We start from the raw sequence: 17,832 nt of genomic DNA, 5'->3' as shown, positions 1-17,832 counted from the left end.
TACACTTGTAGACGTCAAAATCCACGTACGTCTGTTTTCCTTGACTGAGCTGGCATCTGACTCAACTTGTACGGCTTGATAGCAACAAAGCTCGCCATCGTTGTTGCACCAGTAACGTTAGTTTGAGGCTGTGAGGGGATGTAAGCTAGATGGATGACAGGAAGTAGGGGCAGGCTTTCACCACCCCAACAGTCCCACCCGCAACTCAGAGGTGAATTTCTGAAGAAACTTCCACGGTTGTGTCCTATAAAATGACACAGGTTTTTCTATTTTTCGCTAAAAACTGCATAATTGTAATTAACAAGCTCCTGGGAACGGTTTAAAAATAGATCAGAAAATGACCAGAGTGGAACTTTAATCTTAATTGACTTATCAACAACACAGGCCACATCAAACGCTAACATTTTATATTTGATCTTTATACTAGCTGAGCACACATGACTTTTTTTCTGCCTTTCCTATTCATCTACACTGGGGAGCTGTCCCTTACATATTAGTCTTTGGGATTCTCCACTGAGGCAGCAGATTGGAGTTTAAGTGCCATGCTCAAGGGAATCTTAGGGTTAGGTGTTGACCATGCTCAATATTTATACAGCTGGAAAATGAACTGATGGTACTGCTTAAGGCAAACACCAATCTGTGCTGCAGTTTAAAAAGTCAAGACATGCAAGACCCGCTTCCTCTGCTTCTACATTTGGGAGGACTGGATAATATCCGTTCATTCTGTTTGTTCTCAGAAATCACATTTCCAAACTTCCTCGTGTGAACTTTAAACTGAAACACTTCCTGAGGTCATATACTCAGAAATTCAAAGTAATCCCAGCAGCTCCAACACACACACACACACACCCACACACACAATAATAATAGCATAATTGACATTTCTGATGTGATATCTGATATAATAGGACTTCAGCAGCAATCCAGTGACAACACATGAAAACTAGCCCTTTGGCTAACTGTACAATCCCCCTGTCAAATAAACGAATAAAATGAAAATAAATTAGAAATTTCGACTTGTTAATGTGGGACCATTGGTTCAGAGCAACCCCGCCCCCTTTTTTCCTTCACCTGTTGCTGAGACTAAAAGCAGTGAGGATGTGGCCCATCCAGTGTATTTTTACATCACAATTAAGCTCTTTTTCAAACTGAATTTTTCTGTCTGCTCCTGATTAACAATAATTTGAATAAAGAAACACTCAGAAAGGCTTGAGCTGTTTAAAATATGTCCTCCATCATCAGAAAAATGCCACAAGAACATGTTAGAAATACCAAAAACATTATCTTCAACAGAGTAGGTCTTTTTTATTGATAATTATTATGTTTATAGGGAAACAGGGGTTACTCAAAGGCCAACACATTTAACACATAGATAATTAAAGAACCAGACAGAGAAAACAAGTTATTTAAAAGATAAAGTGACAGCGACTTACTGAGAAGAGTGACCTCCAAAAATATTCCACAAAGATGAGAAAAAGTTTGTCGACCGAAAAACTTCAATCATCTCCAATTTCTGGCTCAATAAAATTTACTTTAAGTCAAACTTTGCTCCCGGGGGGATGGATTATACATACATCCATCCATACCTGCTTATCCCTGTCACAAGGTTGCTGGAATCTACCCAGCTACTGTTGGGGGGAGGCGGAGTTCACTCAGGACAGCTAACCAGTCCATTGCAGGCCACAAATACAACACACACCCTCACAGTTACAACTAAAAAAAAACTTTTACAGTCACCAGTCAGTCTAATATTAATAAAATCAATCCCTTTCTGTTAAATTTCTAATTCAAATGAAACCATTATTGTCGTTTTTTTCCTCAAAACTATGTTTGGAAACTTGTGGCTCTCATGCTTTGATTGTCTACCACGTTTTTATTTATCCACAATAGATCTGATTTATGTACCAAAAATGCGAATGTTCTTTCATAAAACAAAAAAAATCAATAAAACTCGAAATGGAATTAAATGAAAAACTATAAATTATGCTTTCAATTATTTACAAATACATGAAAACGTTTGTTCTATACCTGTGCCAATCCCCCTTAAAGAACTGACACCAAGATATGGGCTCAAAATGGAAACAAAGACGCTGGAGCAGAAATAAAAATGGAGGTGATTTTCCACCACGCAACACAACCAATTTCAGCTGACATTTTACATCGGTGGCAAACCGTAGCGACTGTAGGCCAGAGAGCAGAGAAGTGAGCCTTTTTGTTCAACGCGTCTCCGCTGCAGAGACCGGATCCAAAAGGCTACGCTCTTTTTTTCCATTTTTCTTCTGCAAGCGTCCTGCTGTTTGTTCAAACCTCAGGAGTTTGTTTCTGCCACAATTAGGACTCAGCTTCGACCTCGACCCGTCCATTGACAGTGAATAAATGACAAGAAACAAGCAAACAATGAGTCCCCAAGCCTGGACCTCAGGTCCATCCATGGAGCATATTGTTAGTTTAGAGGACTCTGGGGTCACATAAAGGTCCCACAAACTCGAAGGTGAGATCATGGGTATTGAATCTATCTGTGACCTTGTTTGTGAGCTGCTGGAGAATCTTCCTTCAGATGAAAAGGAACAAATCAGTGGGCGGACGCTGTCTAACTCTAGTATCAATAGGGAGAAAATGTGATCTTCCCGATAAATTAAACTTATAAGAAAAAAAGGTGGGATTTTCCAACAGCTGTAGCTGAAAAAGATCTTATATGTATTAGTCAAATATGAGTTTCTTGTCATGTGTTAATCTGTTGAGTTATTTAAGGCTTTTAGTACACTGCAGCCAGCAAGAAAAGGCATTTATCTCTTAAAGTCAATCATCTTTTTGACTATTTCAATGCATTCCCAGTGGTATTTTAATTGTAATTATGCTGTTTTTAGCCAAAAAAAATAAAAATAAAACTGTCATTTTCTAGTTAATAGTTTCTGCATAGCGGCAGGAGTTAGTTCGAATTTTACCTCTGAGTTGTGAGCAGGATGTTCGGCTTGGAGCTTGTCAAAAATATACAGTAATATTTTTCAGAGTATACATCACATTTTTTCTTGCATAGTTTGGCTGGTGATGCGATTAACACTAAGGCACGATTAATATGCAGTTTTGTTTGAGCCAAACAAAACTGCAGTGCCCTCTACCAATTGCTAGAGGGCACTGTTGGTGTCTGTATTAGTATTTTCTACTGACAGCAGTGAAGAAGAAGAAGTGCCACTGAGGCACAGGCTTTGTCCAAATTCCTTCACTACATAGTGCGTGCACCATTTTATAGTGCTGTCCAAATCTACAATTTTAAAATTGAGTGCCCTAGAAATTTCTCCCAAGTCTCTGCGAACAACCAGTAGTCAGTCAGTTGGGGAATATAAACCACAATGCATTGCGTATAAACAATTTTTGATAAATAAATACATTTAAATGTATATTTTAATAAACCAACATTTTCATCTTCAGAACACAGTGGATTCACAAATAGTCTTCGCAAAATGCTCGTATTGATTAGTTTTTCACTTCGTGAAATCGGTGATTTCATATTTGGAGCATTCAAATGGCAATATCATCCAAGTTTTCCATGCATTGTAAATGATATACACAGTCAATGCTTCCATGTAGCAATGAATCTAAAAACGGTTGACGTTAGCTCCTCGAACACGTGGTGTAGGTACCATAACCGTTCGGCCTGGAACTTCCGTTCGGGGTCCTTTCGACTGAAGGTTACCTCACACTATGGTAACCCCACTTGGACAAACTACGTAGCGTGGAGATCTGCTCGGGCTCTACAAATTTTCATTTCACGTTTCTTTTGTAACCTAAAGTTTTTTTCCCTCATTAATTGTGTCTGACAATATTCTTTGTAATTTTTTTAAAAGACATGTTTATTATTATCCCTGTTTAAGTTCAGCCATGGCTGAAAATGTTGTTAACACGGCTAAATGTTGTTCTTCCGGGACCGTTCTGCCAATAATAAAGCACTGGGCGCACAGATTAAAACAACTATAAGCGAACATGCATTCAATAATAATCATAACAAAATAAAGGAACGTTTGGAAGACAATCTGGCTTTATGTCGGAGCTGTGTTTGTTTACAACGGACTTCATAATATCTTCTTCTATGGTAGTATCGTAATTTGTCCAGACCAATCGCTATCTGACACTTCATCGGACCAACGTACAGCCAATCACATAATGTGACGTCAGCGTTAGTCCCAGGACCCCAAACGGAAGTTCCAGGCCGAACGGTTATGGTAGCTATAGCGGCAGCAGCAACTAGGTAACATATTTTTGCACAAGAGCCGAGTGTCGTATTTTACGTGCAAATAACGCCTTTCTTTCAAAAGTGTGACTTTTTTTTCTTTTTTATTATGCCTTTTTTGGCTGCTGTGACTAACCCTAATAATAATAACCCGCTCGCTTTGGTGGATTGGGAGGGGTAGCTGCTCGGAGAGCAGGTTTTCAGAGGAATACTCAGAAATAGATGAATGGATCAAAATACCGCTTTGGAGTGTTTTTTTTTTTTGAGGAATTAACATTGTAATACACTTTAAAGCCTAAACATTTTACTTTGCATGCAATAAACCCTTTAAGATGTTTTGCAAAGAAGAAATAATAATCGCTTAAAAAGTAACGCCTACAATAAAATAGTCCTGTTAAGAGTCAAAAGTAATAAAATCAGGTCAGACAGGACAACCAGAGTCAGATTGGGTCTGACGGTGATCAAATGTCCATCTCCCCTGTGGGACTCTATAAGCACCACATCAGCAGCACTTTTCACCACCAGCTAACACACCTAATGGACCTGACCATATAAAGCCTATATTCCCCTATGACCAGAGTGTGTTTGAGTGTGTGTGGGAGAGAAACAGTTTGATTGGACGAAGAGGGAAAAGAAAGAGTGCTGTAAAGACAGGTTACAAACAGTTCAGGCTGCAAACAAGAAAGGAACGCAAGAAATGCTCAACGAGAAAATTCAATATGTCGTTGACACAATGCGGCTCTTGTTGGAGCCCATGACATGCCAGATGGGTCGGGATCTTCTTCATTCCAGCAGGAGAAAATAAAGTGCGATCACATGACATTCAACTGCATTTCCTTTAAATGATTACAAGAGAAATGTGCAGAAACAAAAGACAATTTTTTTAAAGTGATTGCAGAGTTGATTTTGGTTCATTGGACAAATTGGACTTTTCTTCTATGTTTTTAAATAAAACATAAAAAAAGTAAAATAGTATGTTAGTATCTTGGTAACTCTCAGCTAAGAAGTAGCCTAGATAAGCATTTGAGCACTTAGGCAATAAAAATACATTTAAAAATTACGTTTAAACACATTTTTAACACTGAAGTATTTGTAATTTGTTTTCTTTCTCTTGAAACGTTAAGAAGGTTTTTTTTCTATCTGAACTGGTTTGCGCCTTGAACCTAAAAACAAAGCTAAAAAAACAAAAAATAATTCCTTTGAATGTATTTATATTTATTTAATGTGTTTATTACCAACCTGATAACTCTTTTACAAAACTAAATAAAACTTTAGATTGTTTTGAATCTTTTTATTCAAAAAGCTTTTTTAAAACCTGAACTCTGATGTGAATCAAACAAGTAAACCTTGGTTTGATTAGGAGCTTAACAAACAACCGCCTCATATGTGAGCAGCAGGTGGAATGGAATATTTTCATTCAGTTTGATCCGCTTCAGTCTTTGGTTCGTTCGTTCAGAGCGCCATGTGTGAAAGCAAATCAAATCAAATGTGAAAATTATTTGCATTAACTTGGCACATTTAAGGCAGACTTCAGGACTATCCTACTATAAAAGCACTCTAAGACCATGTTTCATTTTAAATTTAGAGGTTTTGTTTGATTTCTTTTTTTATTCACACCTGGAAAGCTAATAATTACAGTCATGAGTGGCATTGTATGACCCACCCCTGCACTCGCCACCCCCTTTAACCTGCCCTCACCGACTGAGCGGTAGCTACACGCCTGCTTTTTCATTTTCCCAATAAACATGTGTTCATTGACTCAAAAATAAAATAAAAAATCAGATTTTCCCACCATGCTGAACTTTCCAGCTTCTGACAAAATTTCCCAACCTCCTTGTCCACACTGTTCTATTTTTGCTTTGTCCCTCTTTGTCTCTAACTTATTTAATATTTGTGTCTTCTTAAAAGAAAAGGGTAGCAGCTTTTTTTTGTTTTTGTTTTTTTCATTTAGACTTTCATTCAACCGGGAAGTTTCTTTTTCTTTCACCTTTTTTAATCGACTTTTTTTAGTCAACGAACGCAGCTTTATCGTAAAAATTAAAAAGCATGTGCGGTATAGACCATATATTTTGAAATATGAGACACATATGCTTCCATAGATCAGAGCTGCATGTGACCAATTCACGGAAAAAACAACATTTTTTTCCAAAATGCCAGCTTTTCTGTCCGTTTTATCTCCATAGCAACCATTTTATTTTTTGTGGCCTGGGGTACAAGTAAACTTTTGGATTCCTTGGAAGTAATGTTTTTTTGTTACCAACGCCCACATTCCTAATAAGTTCATATCACATGTCATATTGTTTCGTTCAGCCTGAGCCAAAGATTTAAGTAATACATTTTCACAATATTCTGGTTAAAGATATGAGAGCAGCAGGGAAGTGCCACTTTTTGAGCTCGCCACATGAATGCCTTTCAAAATCTGCAACTACTAATTCCAACATTTTTTTCCCAAGTGCCTTCCTAATGATGCTTGAGGAGTTTGGAGGCTATAGATAAAAATCCCTAGGACGAGTTTTAATTTGTGGCTTGTAGTAAAAGCGAAAATTTAAGGTCCACGAAAGGTCCACGAAACTTTGGTTGCGGTTATAGACTTAACCTGGTGGCATGTATGTGAATTATGGTGAAGATCGCTAGAACTAAATTTCTCTTTTCCCATTTTGTGCAAAAAACGTCAAATTTCACATTTGACCACAAAATGGCTTTCAAGCCATAGGTCCTAAAGCCATCCCATAATATTTGTCAAACTTTAAAATGTTCTTTTGATATCCCCAACACACGTATTTTGGTTTTCTTAATGAATTTGGAAATATTTTTTATGAGTTTGAGTATGTGGTGGGGCAACATTTTTGATCAAAATTTCGAAAACAATCTGGTCCTTGCAGTCCAGGGGGGTATTCCAGAAAGCATGTTTAAACTCCCCTGACTTTAACCCTGAACTCTGGCTGAAGTCCGCCTGAACTTGCTTACTCGGGGTATGTCGGTTCCAAAAGATCGGATATGAGTTGGCGTAATTACACTGGACATGGTAACCCGGGGTTAATGCACGTGCACGGCATGAACATAAAGACATTCTCAATAGATCGCCGATTTACGGAGTCACCATGGAAACGCGTAGAGAACAAAAGAGAGCGCGACACGTCACTGAGACGGAGTCTGAGATTTTATTAACAGCGTATGAACATTATAAAACCATCAAAAAAGTAATACTGCTGCATCAGCAAAAGAAAGAGTTTCTGCTTGGAGAAAAAGAACAGACAAAGTAAACGCAGGAGTTTCTGATCATATTTCCAATTACATTGTGATGTATATATATATATATATATATATATATATATATATATATATATATATATATATATATATATATATATATATATATATATATATATATATATATATATATATATATATATATATATATATATATATATATATATACACACACAACTTATCTAACTTAAATGAATGAATTTAATTGGTACCAAGTAATTGAGTTAAATGTATTCAACCTAATTTCTTACATCTATCCAACTCAATATTTTGTTGTTGTTATTGTACTTCTTGAATTAATAATTTTATCTTAACTGAAGCAAATAATTAAGTTAGATTAATGTAAATAATTTTATCTTTAAACATCCATATGTGATCTTATCATCCTCTCATGGTGGAAAAAGTATTATCTGAGCTTCTTCATCCACTAAATCATCTTCAAATGGACACGCCATGCTCCTCCACCTCTCTGAAAACAAACTAACCTTCAACTAAACCTGCTCCAGACCAGGTTATGTTCAGAGCATGAGTTGCTATGGCAACTTGACATACCCTGAATCATACCTCAATTTTTGGAACTGAAAGCTGAGGTTATCCGCTTCCGTAGCCTCAAATTTACCGTGGTAACTAGCATAACTTGCTTTCCGGAATACCCCCCAGCACTGTTGCAGGCCAAAATAAAAACTAAATTCTATTTAAAATTGTTAAACCTTGTTTTTCCTCAAAGGTGTATTTGACTTCTTTATTTTTTTGAACGTTTTTAAAAATTCAAGTATCAAAATGGCAAAAATAAAAGTCTATGTGATCAAAGTCCTCCCATTGGAAACAAATGGCTCTCTTTCCCGCTGCAGTAAAATAACCTGCCAGAGCTCATTGAAATCTCCATCCATCCTCAGTATCTAAACATCTTATTACTTCCTTCTTTCAGCACTTTGTCATCGTGCCTCTTTTCCTCTTCTCTGCACATCCCGCTCTTCCTTTATTTCTCTTTCAGCCTCGCTAATTTGCAATTGATTAGCTGTCCTCTCTCAGTCCCTACACTCCACCACCCCCTACCCATCCACTCCTCCCCTCCATCCCACCCCCCAGCCTGTCCTCTCCTCCATCTACGAGTCAATTTCTCTTTAACGAGCGTCGGTACATTTCTCTCCCTGGGCACCAGAGCTCTTCTGTGTAAATAAAACAGAGAGCAGAGCCAGAAATCAATGGGCCTATTACCCTTAGAAAATGCTAAACAAGCAATATTAGCGGCTCAATTAGCAGTAGAGGCTAACTGCCTCAACCTCCCCCCACCCCCCACCCCCACAAGAGACATCACCACTATCACCCGTCTGTTCAATCCACTCATCCACCCGGCCAGCCACAAACTCTTTATTGCAATTTTGAATGCCAGGAGAGAAAGCACGCATTAGCGCCCAGGCGTGCTGCTCACTCACACAAAAAACACACGTGTACAAAAGCGGGCGCCACATGAGGCTCTGCACATTTAAAGCACGCACGGACTGCTGGCAGAAATTAGGAATTCGCTCTCCTGACAGAAATCATTCGGCACCACACAGAGCTACAGGCTACTTTTACCAAGTCTCATTTTGTCTGTCTGGTCCATACAAACACAAATCACACACACACAAACACGCACACATACGTACAAACAACAGCAGGCAGCCGAGATTTATAGTAGACACCCCATATTTCATCAGACAACCCTGATTAGTGTGCCAGTAAAAAGCTGCATGTGTGCCACATTTACACATGGAAACAAGTGTTTGCAGAAGCAGCACACACCCACACACCCACACGCACACATGCATTATGTTTATAGATTCACAACAGTGCATACAAAACAAAATCAACAGCTACAGTGTGCTTACAGACAAATACACACCAAGTCAACACATGCAATGTGTACAGCCCGGTAAGCCCACACTCACAATAAGTAAACCTACAAAAGCAACACTTCCACAGAACTGCACAAAGGCTGAGTATTTATTACTGCCTCTCACAGAAATCCACACTACATCTTTGTGGAAGTGAATGTGTAGTTGCTTAGTCGTAGTCCATTGATTGTGTGTTAACACCGACATTTATGCTAATGACCCTCTGTGCTCCGAGGAATGGCAGCAATAACGTAAAGGCTCGTTAGAGGCCAAACTCGCTCTGGCTCCTGTCAATTTTCAGACCATTTTCTGCTTCAATTAAAACCGATGAAATTATTATTTGCATGGGAAATGACTGTTCACCCCCGGCAAGCAAGGTAACCATGCTGAAAGACGACAAATGAGGAGTGAAATCAAATTCCTGTTCCGTCTATTTTGTTCTTTCTTTGTCTTTTATGATTTCAAAGGCTTGATTTTGGTTCTCTGATTTTGTTTGTTTTTAGAAATGATGCTTCTTTTAATAACTCTGGAAAATAGTGATAAATAAGAAACTTTTGCAACAAAAAACAGATACACAAAAACCAGATATGCTCTTTTTCATAAAGTAGGCTACAAATAAAGTTCTGTTTAGAGGCACAACAAAGTAATTTATTTAAAGAACCACTCAGATAAAAATTGTGGTGTTTTTAACATTTTCCTGTGGCGTTTTTTAAATTTAAGTAAATTAAGTTTAAACTTGCATTTCTGAATATTTCTTTAGTCAAATCGTTGTGAATCAGGAGCAGACCAAAAAAAAATTGCGTTAGATTCTATTTGTGACATAGAAGATCTCCCTGCTTTGCCTCATCATGATGCATCCACTCATAGACAAAACCCAAGACAGCTTTATTTTATTTTGGCTAAAAACAGCATAATCCTACTTAAATTCTCAAAAATCATACTTAAAACCTTTGAAAATTCAGACGAGCTCAAAAGAGTGGGTTTTTAATGAGACAGCTAAAAATGTAGTAGATTTAGAAATATTTTCAATAATCTTTTAATTTTTACCAATTTTGATCTTGAACAGTGGCAGACTTGATAATTCCCACTATGTTTCAAAGGGGTTAAGGTTGAAACAATGAGCTTTCTTCAGGCAAAAACCATTTAGGAGGTTCCACTTACTCAGAGTTGTACTAAAGTAAAGAGCAAAACTATTAAAACGCTTTGTAAAGAAAAGCAAAATTGGCAACCTCATTTCAGTAACTGCAAATTGTCTTTTCAGGTAAAAAGCCTTGCACGAGCATTGTGACTGTGACAATCAATAGTTAATATTTACGAATCCAACAACATCTGCAAATTAAAAAAAAAAAAAAACCTAAAAATCCTCTATTCTCTGCCTGCATCCCTCAGACACAGAAATCTTTGTGTAACAACTTTAATAAGGAGCCTTCTTACCTGCTTGTGCATCTCAATGTTCAGCCCATATGACATTTCATAGTACTGAAAGAGACAGATCAAAGTGAGGTTATCCAAACGTGTTCTGTTTGATCTTCTTTAAGCCCAAAACACCAAGGACACATCCAAGGGAGACTTACCATAACATAGTGTCTCTGCATCTCAGTTTTCTCACTGGCCAGCTTCTCACATTCCATTTTCAGGCTAAAAGGCACAAACAACATCTTAGATTAGTTAATGACCACATTATTCCACAACCAACCTAAATTAGGGAAATATATATATATATATATATATATATATATATATATATATATATATATATATATATATATATATATATTTTACTTAAAAGTTCAAATCTGTGTTTTATTGATTTCACATCCTCTTATTTTAAGTGCAACAACAAAAGAGGAGAAAAGTTGTTTAGACGGCAGCAGCTTCTTCCTGGAGACACAGGCTCTTACTCAGCAGGTGCTGAGCAGTAATTAATGGATCAATGAACAAACACACAAACCTCATCCTATATTCTTTCACTGTGAGCGAAAGCTTAAACTGCAGCATCAACAAAAAAGCAGCCGTAATGCGAATCCATTTGACACAAAAGCTTATCTCTCTTAAAGGTGGCGAGTTACCAGAAACATTTAACATGCAGGAAATTGTTTTTCTTACTTCCTCTATAGTTTTATTTTTGACCATGAAAATTATAAATGAACAAACACTAAGCATTTCCATCAAAGCTTTAGTCCAGAGGTGTAACCTTAAGGTTTGTCTGATCCATCTTTTTTCACCAAACCCCTGCCTCCGTCCTGTCAGGACTTTGCTGCTATGAAGCCGTTTGATGTGGGTGGCTGCACCATTAAGCATGCTGCTCATTATCCTCAGCTGAAACTGCTCTGCCTGGGGATTGACCAGAAACCTGGACCACTGGTTCATCTCAGTAGGTGATTGGGTAATAATTACAAGGTGCCTAGAAGTGGGCGATTATTATGCATTGGTGTCGCGCTTACGGTTAACCCCTATAGCGACGTATTTCACACTTCATCATTTCAGGTAAAATGGTATTTCACACCACTTGCACTTGGAAAGACGTGCACCCCGGGTCGATGAGGTGTACCTGCGGTTAGTCACTGATGACAGATGGACCTAAAACAAGAGGGGGGCCACTGTGTGAACTGCACATAGAGAGACTGAGGTGGGTGTTTTTATAAAATCTTCATCTTGTGAAGTTGAGTAAAAAAAATATTTCATTAAGTAGTCATAGGAAAACCTGCTTCTGTGTGGCATTTCTAGTCATTGCATCATGCATACTAGATGTGTTGGTCATCCTTCACAGCAGGGCAGCATCAAAGAAGTCCATTTATTTTCAAGTAATTTGAAACCACAACCTTTTTTTTAATTCATTTTTAAGTATTATTCTTTTTAATTTCTTGTTTCTCCAAACAAAAAAATAAGTCTATTTTTACTTTTACTACAAATCGTTTTTTGATCCAAAAAAAGATCTCTTAACATAACCTAATTTTGCTCATTAGCTGCAGTTTATTTTTAAAAATCTATATTTTGTTTTGTTGATGGTAATTAATTTAGTGTTGTTTCTTTAAATGGCACAAGCAATTACAAGCATTTCCAGTGTTTCAACGGTCTTGCAGGATGAATGCCACTCTCCATCCAGACTCTCACCTGTGATACTGGGCTTGCAGGAACTGGAACTCCTCCTTGATCCGGTCGCAGGACTCAGTTACAGTAAACTTGAATGGCTGGCCCGGCTGGTGGGGGACCTCAACCCAGATGCAACAGCGTGTGAAGAAAAAGAGCAGGAAGAACTGAGCCACCAGAGTTCAGGGTCACGGCACTCTCACACGGATGGCAATGTGGCTTACAAAAGGTCTCTGTCATTAGCTTTTTTCTTTTTTTTTTGGTTTTACCCAGTCTTGTCACACGTCAACCCCCGCACAGTCACAGTCACACGCACACAGCTGCGGACACTTGACAATGAGCGCAATTGTCTGTGCAAGGGCGCAGTGGCACGGAAACTTGATTTAAACTGATTACGCATCAGGCTCGCGGCTGTTAAATCTGCGCCGTTTTGACAAGTTGACCCTCGATGACATCTACTTACCGGATGCCGGGCCGGGGGGTACATCTTGCTCAGATCTCGAATCATTGAAGATGTTTTGTAAAGTTCATCCAAAGGGAATGTGCCAGCTCCGATCTCCCTCCTCCGTGCGTAAAATGCTAGTTTGTTGACGGTTAATGACTTTGAGCTGGTTCGGTGAAGACTGAGAACATCCTAGGAGGATTGTTGACTCTGCAAAATATTTAAAAAAATAGAAGAAAAAAAGCCCAACCAATGATGATTTTAAAAAGACCAAAGTAATCGTCCTCACAATTTCCGGTGTCTCATTATGTGCGCAAAAGTCGCAAAGCGATCCAAAAAACACTTCAACTTTTGGGCATATCTGCTTCCAACTCGAGTAAGCTTCTCCACTCGGTCCCGTTTGTTGCGCGCGTGTCGCTCCGCCGTTCCAGCTCACATCCTCGCGCAGCATCGACTGTACCAGCCTGCCCCGACGACGCCAAATTTAGAAGCAGCCAGTCGTACGAGTTTAATTACATATTCACGGCAATTACAGATGCCCGGACCGTGACGTCGGGACGTGTAGTCTAATTCATAATAGTCGATAATAAGCCGCACAGATGCGCGTTCGCCGCGAAGAACTACAACTTCCCGACTCCTTCGCGAAGCCCTCCCCCCCAAAAGCTAATGGTGTGTGGTCTGCGGGAGGAGCAGTCATTTTAACACAGCCAATAGCGAGGAAAAGTGAGCACGCTGAGCTGCATCCACCTGCCACTCATCCGCGAGGCGCCCAATCACATCCAGAAGGATTGGGGATAATGCAGACCCCCACGTGGGGGGCTTGTCTGGAGGAGAAGGATGTCGCAGAGATTGATCTGGAAACTATCTGTTGACTTATCTGTGTGCGCTTTTTACATAGAGACTTGCTGGCAGAAGCATAGTTTAAGCTTTATTCTATTGTCTTAATGGATAAAACGTGGTTCTCAGATTGAAGCGCCAAATAAAATCACATTCAAACCCAATAGATTCATCTCATATTGATGTGATCATCAGAGAGATCATAGAAAAGAATGGATTTAAAGATGAAATGATACTAATGCTAAAACAATTTATTTTCATTTGATACAATTACAGGTGTAAAACTGCAGTTCTCAAGAGTCGGTGTCTTGTTTTCTAACTCACAAAAACCCTTGATCCAGATATCTAACATCAGGCAGGCCAGAAACATAGCAAAAAAAACACAGCAAAAAAAAACAAATAGCCGAACAGCAGCCCATTTGAGCTATATTTGGTACTCATGATGAGATACAACTTGCTTTGTTGTCTTACATTCATTCATCTTCTTAACCATTTTGTCCCTTTTGGGGTCACAGGGCTGCAGGAACCTACCCCAGCCACTTGTGGGCGAAGGCAGGGGACATCATGAACAGGTCGCCAGTCTGTCGCAGTGTTGTCTAAAAAAAGGTTCTAAAACTGCCCCAACAGGTGTAAAGAAGAAAAAAATGTTGGTCCTTTCAAATATGTTACTGATTGAATGATTAGAATTCAGTTATGGAAGAAGTCTAATTAAAGACCAAATCCAATGTAAATCACGCTTTTAGTGTTTTTAACTGGTTTTTGTAATTTTTTTCTCGTGATGTAGGACCTAAATAAAATAAAAAAGTATGGTTCTGATTATTTCTTTATTAAAATCATGATGAATAACGAAACATAGTAGATGTGAGGCAGATGCTACAGTCGGCGAGACACAAGCTCTCTGCGCCGCTCCATTTTGACAACTATATACTATATACTATGTACGTCTTTGTTTTCCTCATCTGTGCTGTTATCTGGCTCAAAACTGTACGGCTGGATGGCTCCAATATTGCTCTCCATTTCTGTTTAACCGGTTATGTTAAGTTTTGGTTGTGAGGGGCTGTAAGCTAGCAAAGAAAGTGTAAACAAAGCGATCATGGGAAATAAGAGAAACAGTCAGACGCTAATTTCTGTTGGACTACTGTAAAATCTATGTCCTAGAAAACAAAGTAGTTTTTTTGGCTAAAAGTGGCATAATCATGATAAAAAAGACCACTGGGAACACCATTGCACACTCCATCATTAGATTTTTGCTATTTTGACCTAAACGACAAAGCATCCATCCGTCCATCCATCCATCTTCTTCCGCTCATCCAGGACCAGGTCACGGTGGCAGCAATCTAAGCATAGATGCCTACAGACTTCCCTCTCCCGTGCGACTTCCTCTAGCTCCTCTATCCCGAGGCATCTTCATGCCAGCAAAGAGACGTTGTCTCTCCAATGTGTCCTGGGTCTCCCCCAGGCCTTCTGCCCAGTGGGGCACTGGAACACTTCCCCAGGGAGGCATCCAGGAGGCATCCAGACCAGATGCTCGAACCACCTCAACTGACTCCTCTCAATGTGGAGGAGCAGCGCCTCTACTCCAAGCTCCTACCAAACCTCTCACCCTTTCTCTAAGGGAGTGCTGACCCACTAAATGAAAATATTTTAATATTGTTGAAGCCAATATTTAATAAAGAATCAGAGTTTCAGAAGATTTGTTTCATTTAAAAAGACTAAAAAACTAAAATCAATGGTTTGAAGTACAAATAAGTATTTATCTTTTTTTTTTCAAAGCTGCAAAACAACAAAAATCACAGTAAATGGTATAGACATTTAAAAATAATAAACCTATAATAAAATTTAGAAAGAAATGAAAAATGCTTGTAATTTTTTTTTTCAGCTCTGAATTGATTCCTAAACTTGGGCTCAGTCATCTTAGCTACTATTTCACCCACATATCTAGCTGTGTTTACCCACAAGGCTCTGTTTTAGTATGTGTCTTGCTCTTGGTTCTCCAGAAAGCCAGCCCGATGTTTTGGTTGAATCTGAGTTTGCTTTTTTGATCTGCACCAGAATTAATTTGAGCGCTCACATCTTCCCAAGCAGAATTTTCTGAGAATTTGATTAAAGTATGTTACACTTGGCTGGTGTGGATTTAGCCTGAGGGCTGTTTCACACCAGTACATTTAGCCAGACTTGGTTCATTTGGTGGAAAATACCCCCAAACTTTCACAGCTTCAGTTGGTACAATCTATTTTTATAATGCGTAGGACGGAAGTGGACCAAACCACCTGAAATGTCAAACAATCGCAACAATTGCTCACCCACAAATGAGCCCTAACCTTAAAGGAAACATTCGTAAAAGTGCTATCATCCAAAATAAATACATTCACCAGATGAAAACACCACTTTTACTAATGATGCATTTCCAAACCTCTTTTAATCATTGTGGTTCCATCTGCATTCAAACTGTTGCTGAATTGAACAAAATGGGAATTGAAAGTGAAGTAAGACCCTCATTTTCAGGCAGCTCAATATCGCTTGTTTGATACACACTGCAGTTGATCAACTGAAACGCACCATCTCACCTCGGGGGGAAAAAAAGTCGTGTGTGGATCAAACAGCGCAGTGTGAAAGTAAAAAATAAACACAGAAGTGCTGGTGAAAATCATAGGTAGCGCAAGTACCAAACCATCTCTACTGTCGCTTGATTCCACCACAGAACAAATCTTTGCCTTTATGACTTCTTTATTTTTCATAACAGAGCAAAGAAAGATCACCAACATTCTCAAAAATAGCCTGAAATATTTTTGAGTGGAAGCACAAAGCTTGAAGATTCTGTTTTAGCAGTATAGTTCAATGATTTAGCTTTGAAAACAAGCTTAAGATTTGCAGACATGTTACATTTGTGCTTGAAACATATCTGAGCAATTACACGCCTTAAGTCCCTCAATACAGAAAATCAGCAAACGACAGCAGGTCTGTGTGGTAGAAAAACTCTGGACCTTCATGCCCAAATTCCCAAAGCACAAGTCAGATAGAATCTGAGAAAAGCCCAGTTCAGGGACACCACATTCCCTGGGGTTTTGACTACTTGTTGCCCAGAAATCCTGTGGTGCCTTAACAAAAAGCCGACAGAGTCGAAGGCAGATGCTTCTGCGATCATGACTTATTCATACCAGGATGTGATATTTTTCTTTCATTTAAAGTTTAAAAAGCTAGACGCATGCATTCCATATTTACATGTGCATCAGTGTTTGTATAGTAAGTGAAAGGGCCACAAATCAGTGTCATCTTGGTGGCACATTTAGGATTGCTGAGCAAGGAAATATTTCACCACCATTCACTTTGAGGAAATCGCATGTCCGCCTGTGGCTTTTAGTGTATGTTGACTTTGTCTTGATGAAGTAAACCGTTGCTGGGTCAGCAGCTCTCTTAAATGCTGTTGTCAGTCGTTTAGCAGAACTAAGGATGTACTCAAACACTTGAAGGGTTTTTCAAATCCCCTCTCCATACTTTCAATGGGGTTATAAAAAGAGTGGCTTTAAGCCTGATGCCACTATGACGTAAACTCTTCCCGGATACCAAGTTGCTTCACGACGACCAAGAGATGTGATTTTCCAACGTGTGCCAGCAGGGTCGCATCCTGGTTGGATGTTCTGATGTCCGAACCATCTCAGTTGACTTTTCTCTGTGCTGATGAACCATTCTTAGCTTTTCCATTGAGCTAATTTTTAACCCTTTAACCCAACAACTTTAGCTCCAGTGTTTACATTCTTTCGACTGCTAGAATCCTTCAACTGTTTTTCGCAATTAATTTAATTCCAGCGGATTCTGAAGCGAAGAAAAGCAGCCTTACCGATATGCAACACTACACAGTAGGGAGGAGCTTAGTGTAAATTGGCTGATGTGTTACAGAGAAAAACGATTTTGCATCATCATGCAACACTTTACGTTACTAGTGTGTTACCTATCGGGGAAAAGCCAAATCTGCGGAAGAATCAGCTGACTCACAGTGATCACGTAAAAGGTCAAAGAGTTATGGTATGTCAAAAAAATGTATGTCGTTTTGGTGTTGCAGGATCTCTTAAGCTACTTTCACTCCAGCC

At 38.9% G+C, this 17,832-nt stretch overlaps 1 protein-coding gene across 7 annotated transcripts in view; it reads right to left on the bottom strand.

The window, feature by feature from the left end:
• Nucleotides 1-13,589, bottom strand: part of LOC100125464 (transducin-like enhancer protein 4) — a 43,700-nt gene extending 30,111 nt beyond the window's left edge. For 2 of the 7 annotated variants that reach the window (XM_011478854.4, XM_004072133.5), the window contains exons 1-4: nt 12,929-13,409; nt 12,490-12,587; nt 10,950-11,013; nt 10,810-10,854 (exon numbers count right to left, since the gene is read on the bottom strand). In XM_011478854.4, the coding sequence (XP_011477156.1) occupies nt 10,810-10,854; nt 10,950-11,013; nt 12,490-12,587; nt 12,929-12,973 (252 nt within the window). In that variant the 5' untranslated portion in view covers nt 12,974-13,409. Of the gene's footprint in view, nt 1-10,809; nt 10,855-10,949; nt 11,014-12,489; nt 12,588-12,928 lie in introns of all 7 variants that reach the window. The other 5 variants (XM_078952328.1, XM_011478855.4, XM_078952329.1 and 2 more) reach the window with 5 other exon arrangements.
• Between the last annotated feature and the right edge of the window lie 4,243 nt (nt 13,590-17,832).

The sequence above is a fragment of the Oryzias latipes genome, chromosome 9, assembly GCF_053564925.1.
Source record: "Oryzias latipes strain Hd-rR chromosome 9, Olatipes_Hd-rR_3.1".
In the NCBI taxonomy this organism is placed as follows: domain Eukaryota; kingdom Metazoa; phylum Chordata; class Actinopteri; order Beloniformes; family Adrianichthyidae; genus Oryzias; species Oryzias latipes.
This window is presented reverse-complemented; position numbering and strand designations above follow the sequence as displayed.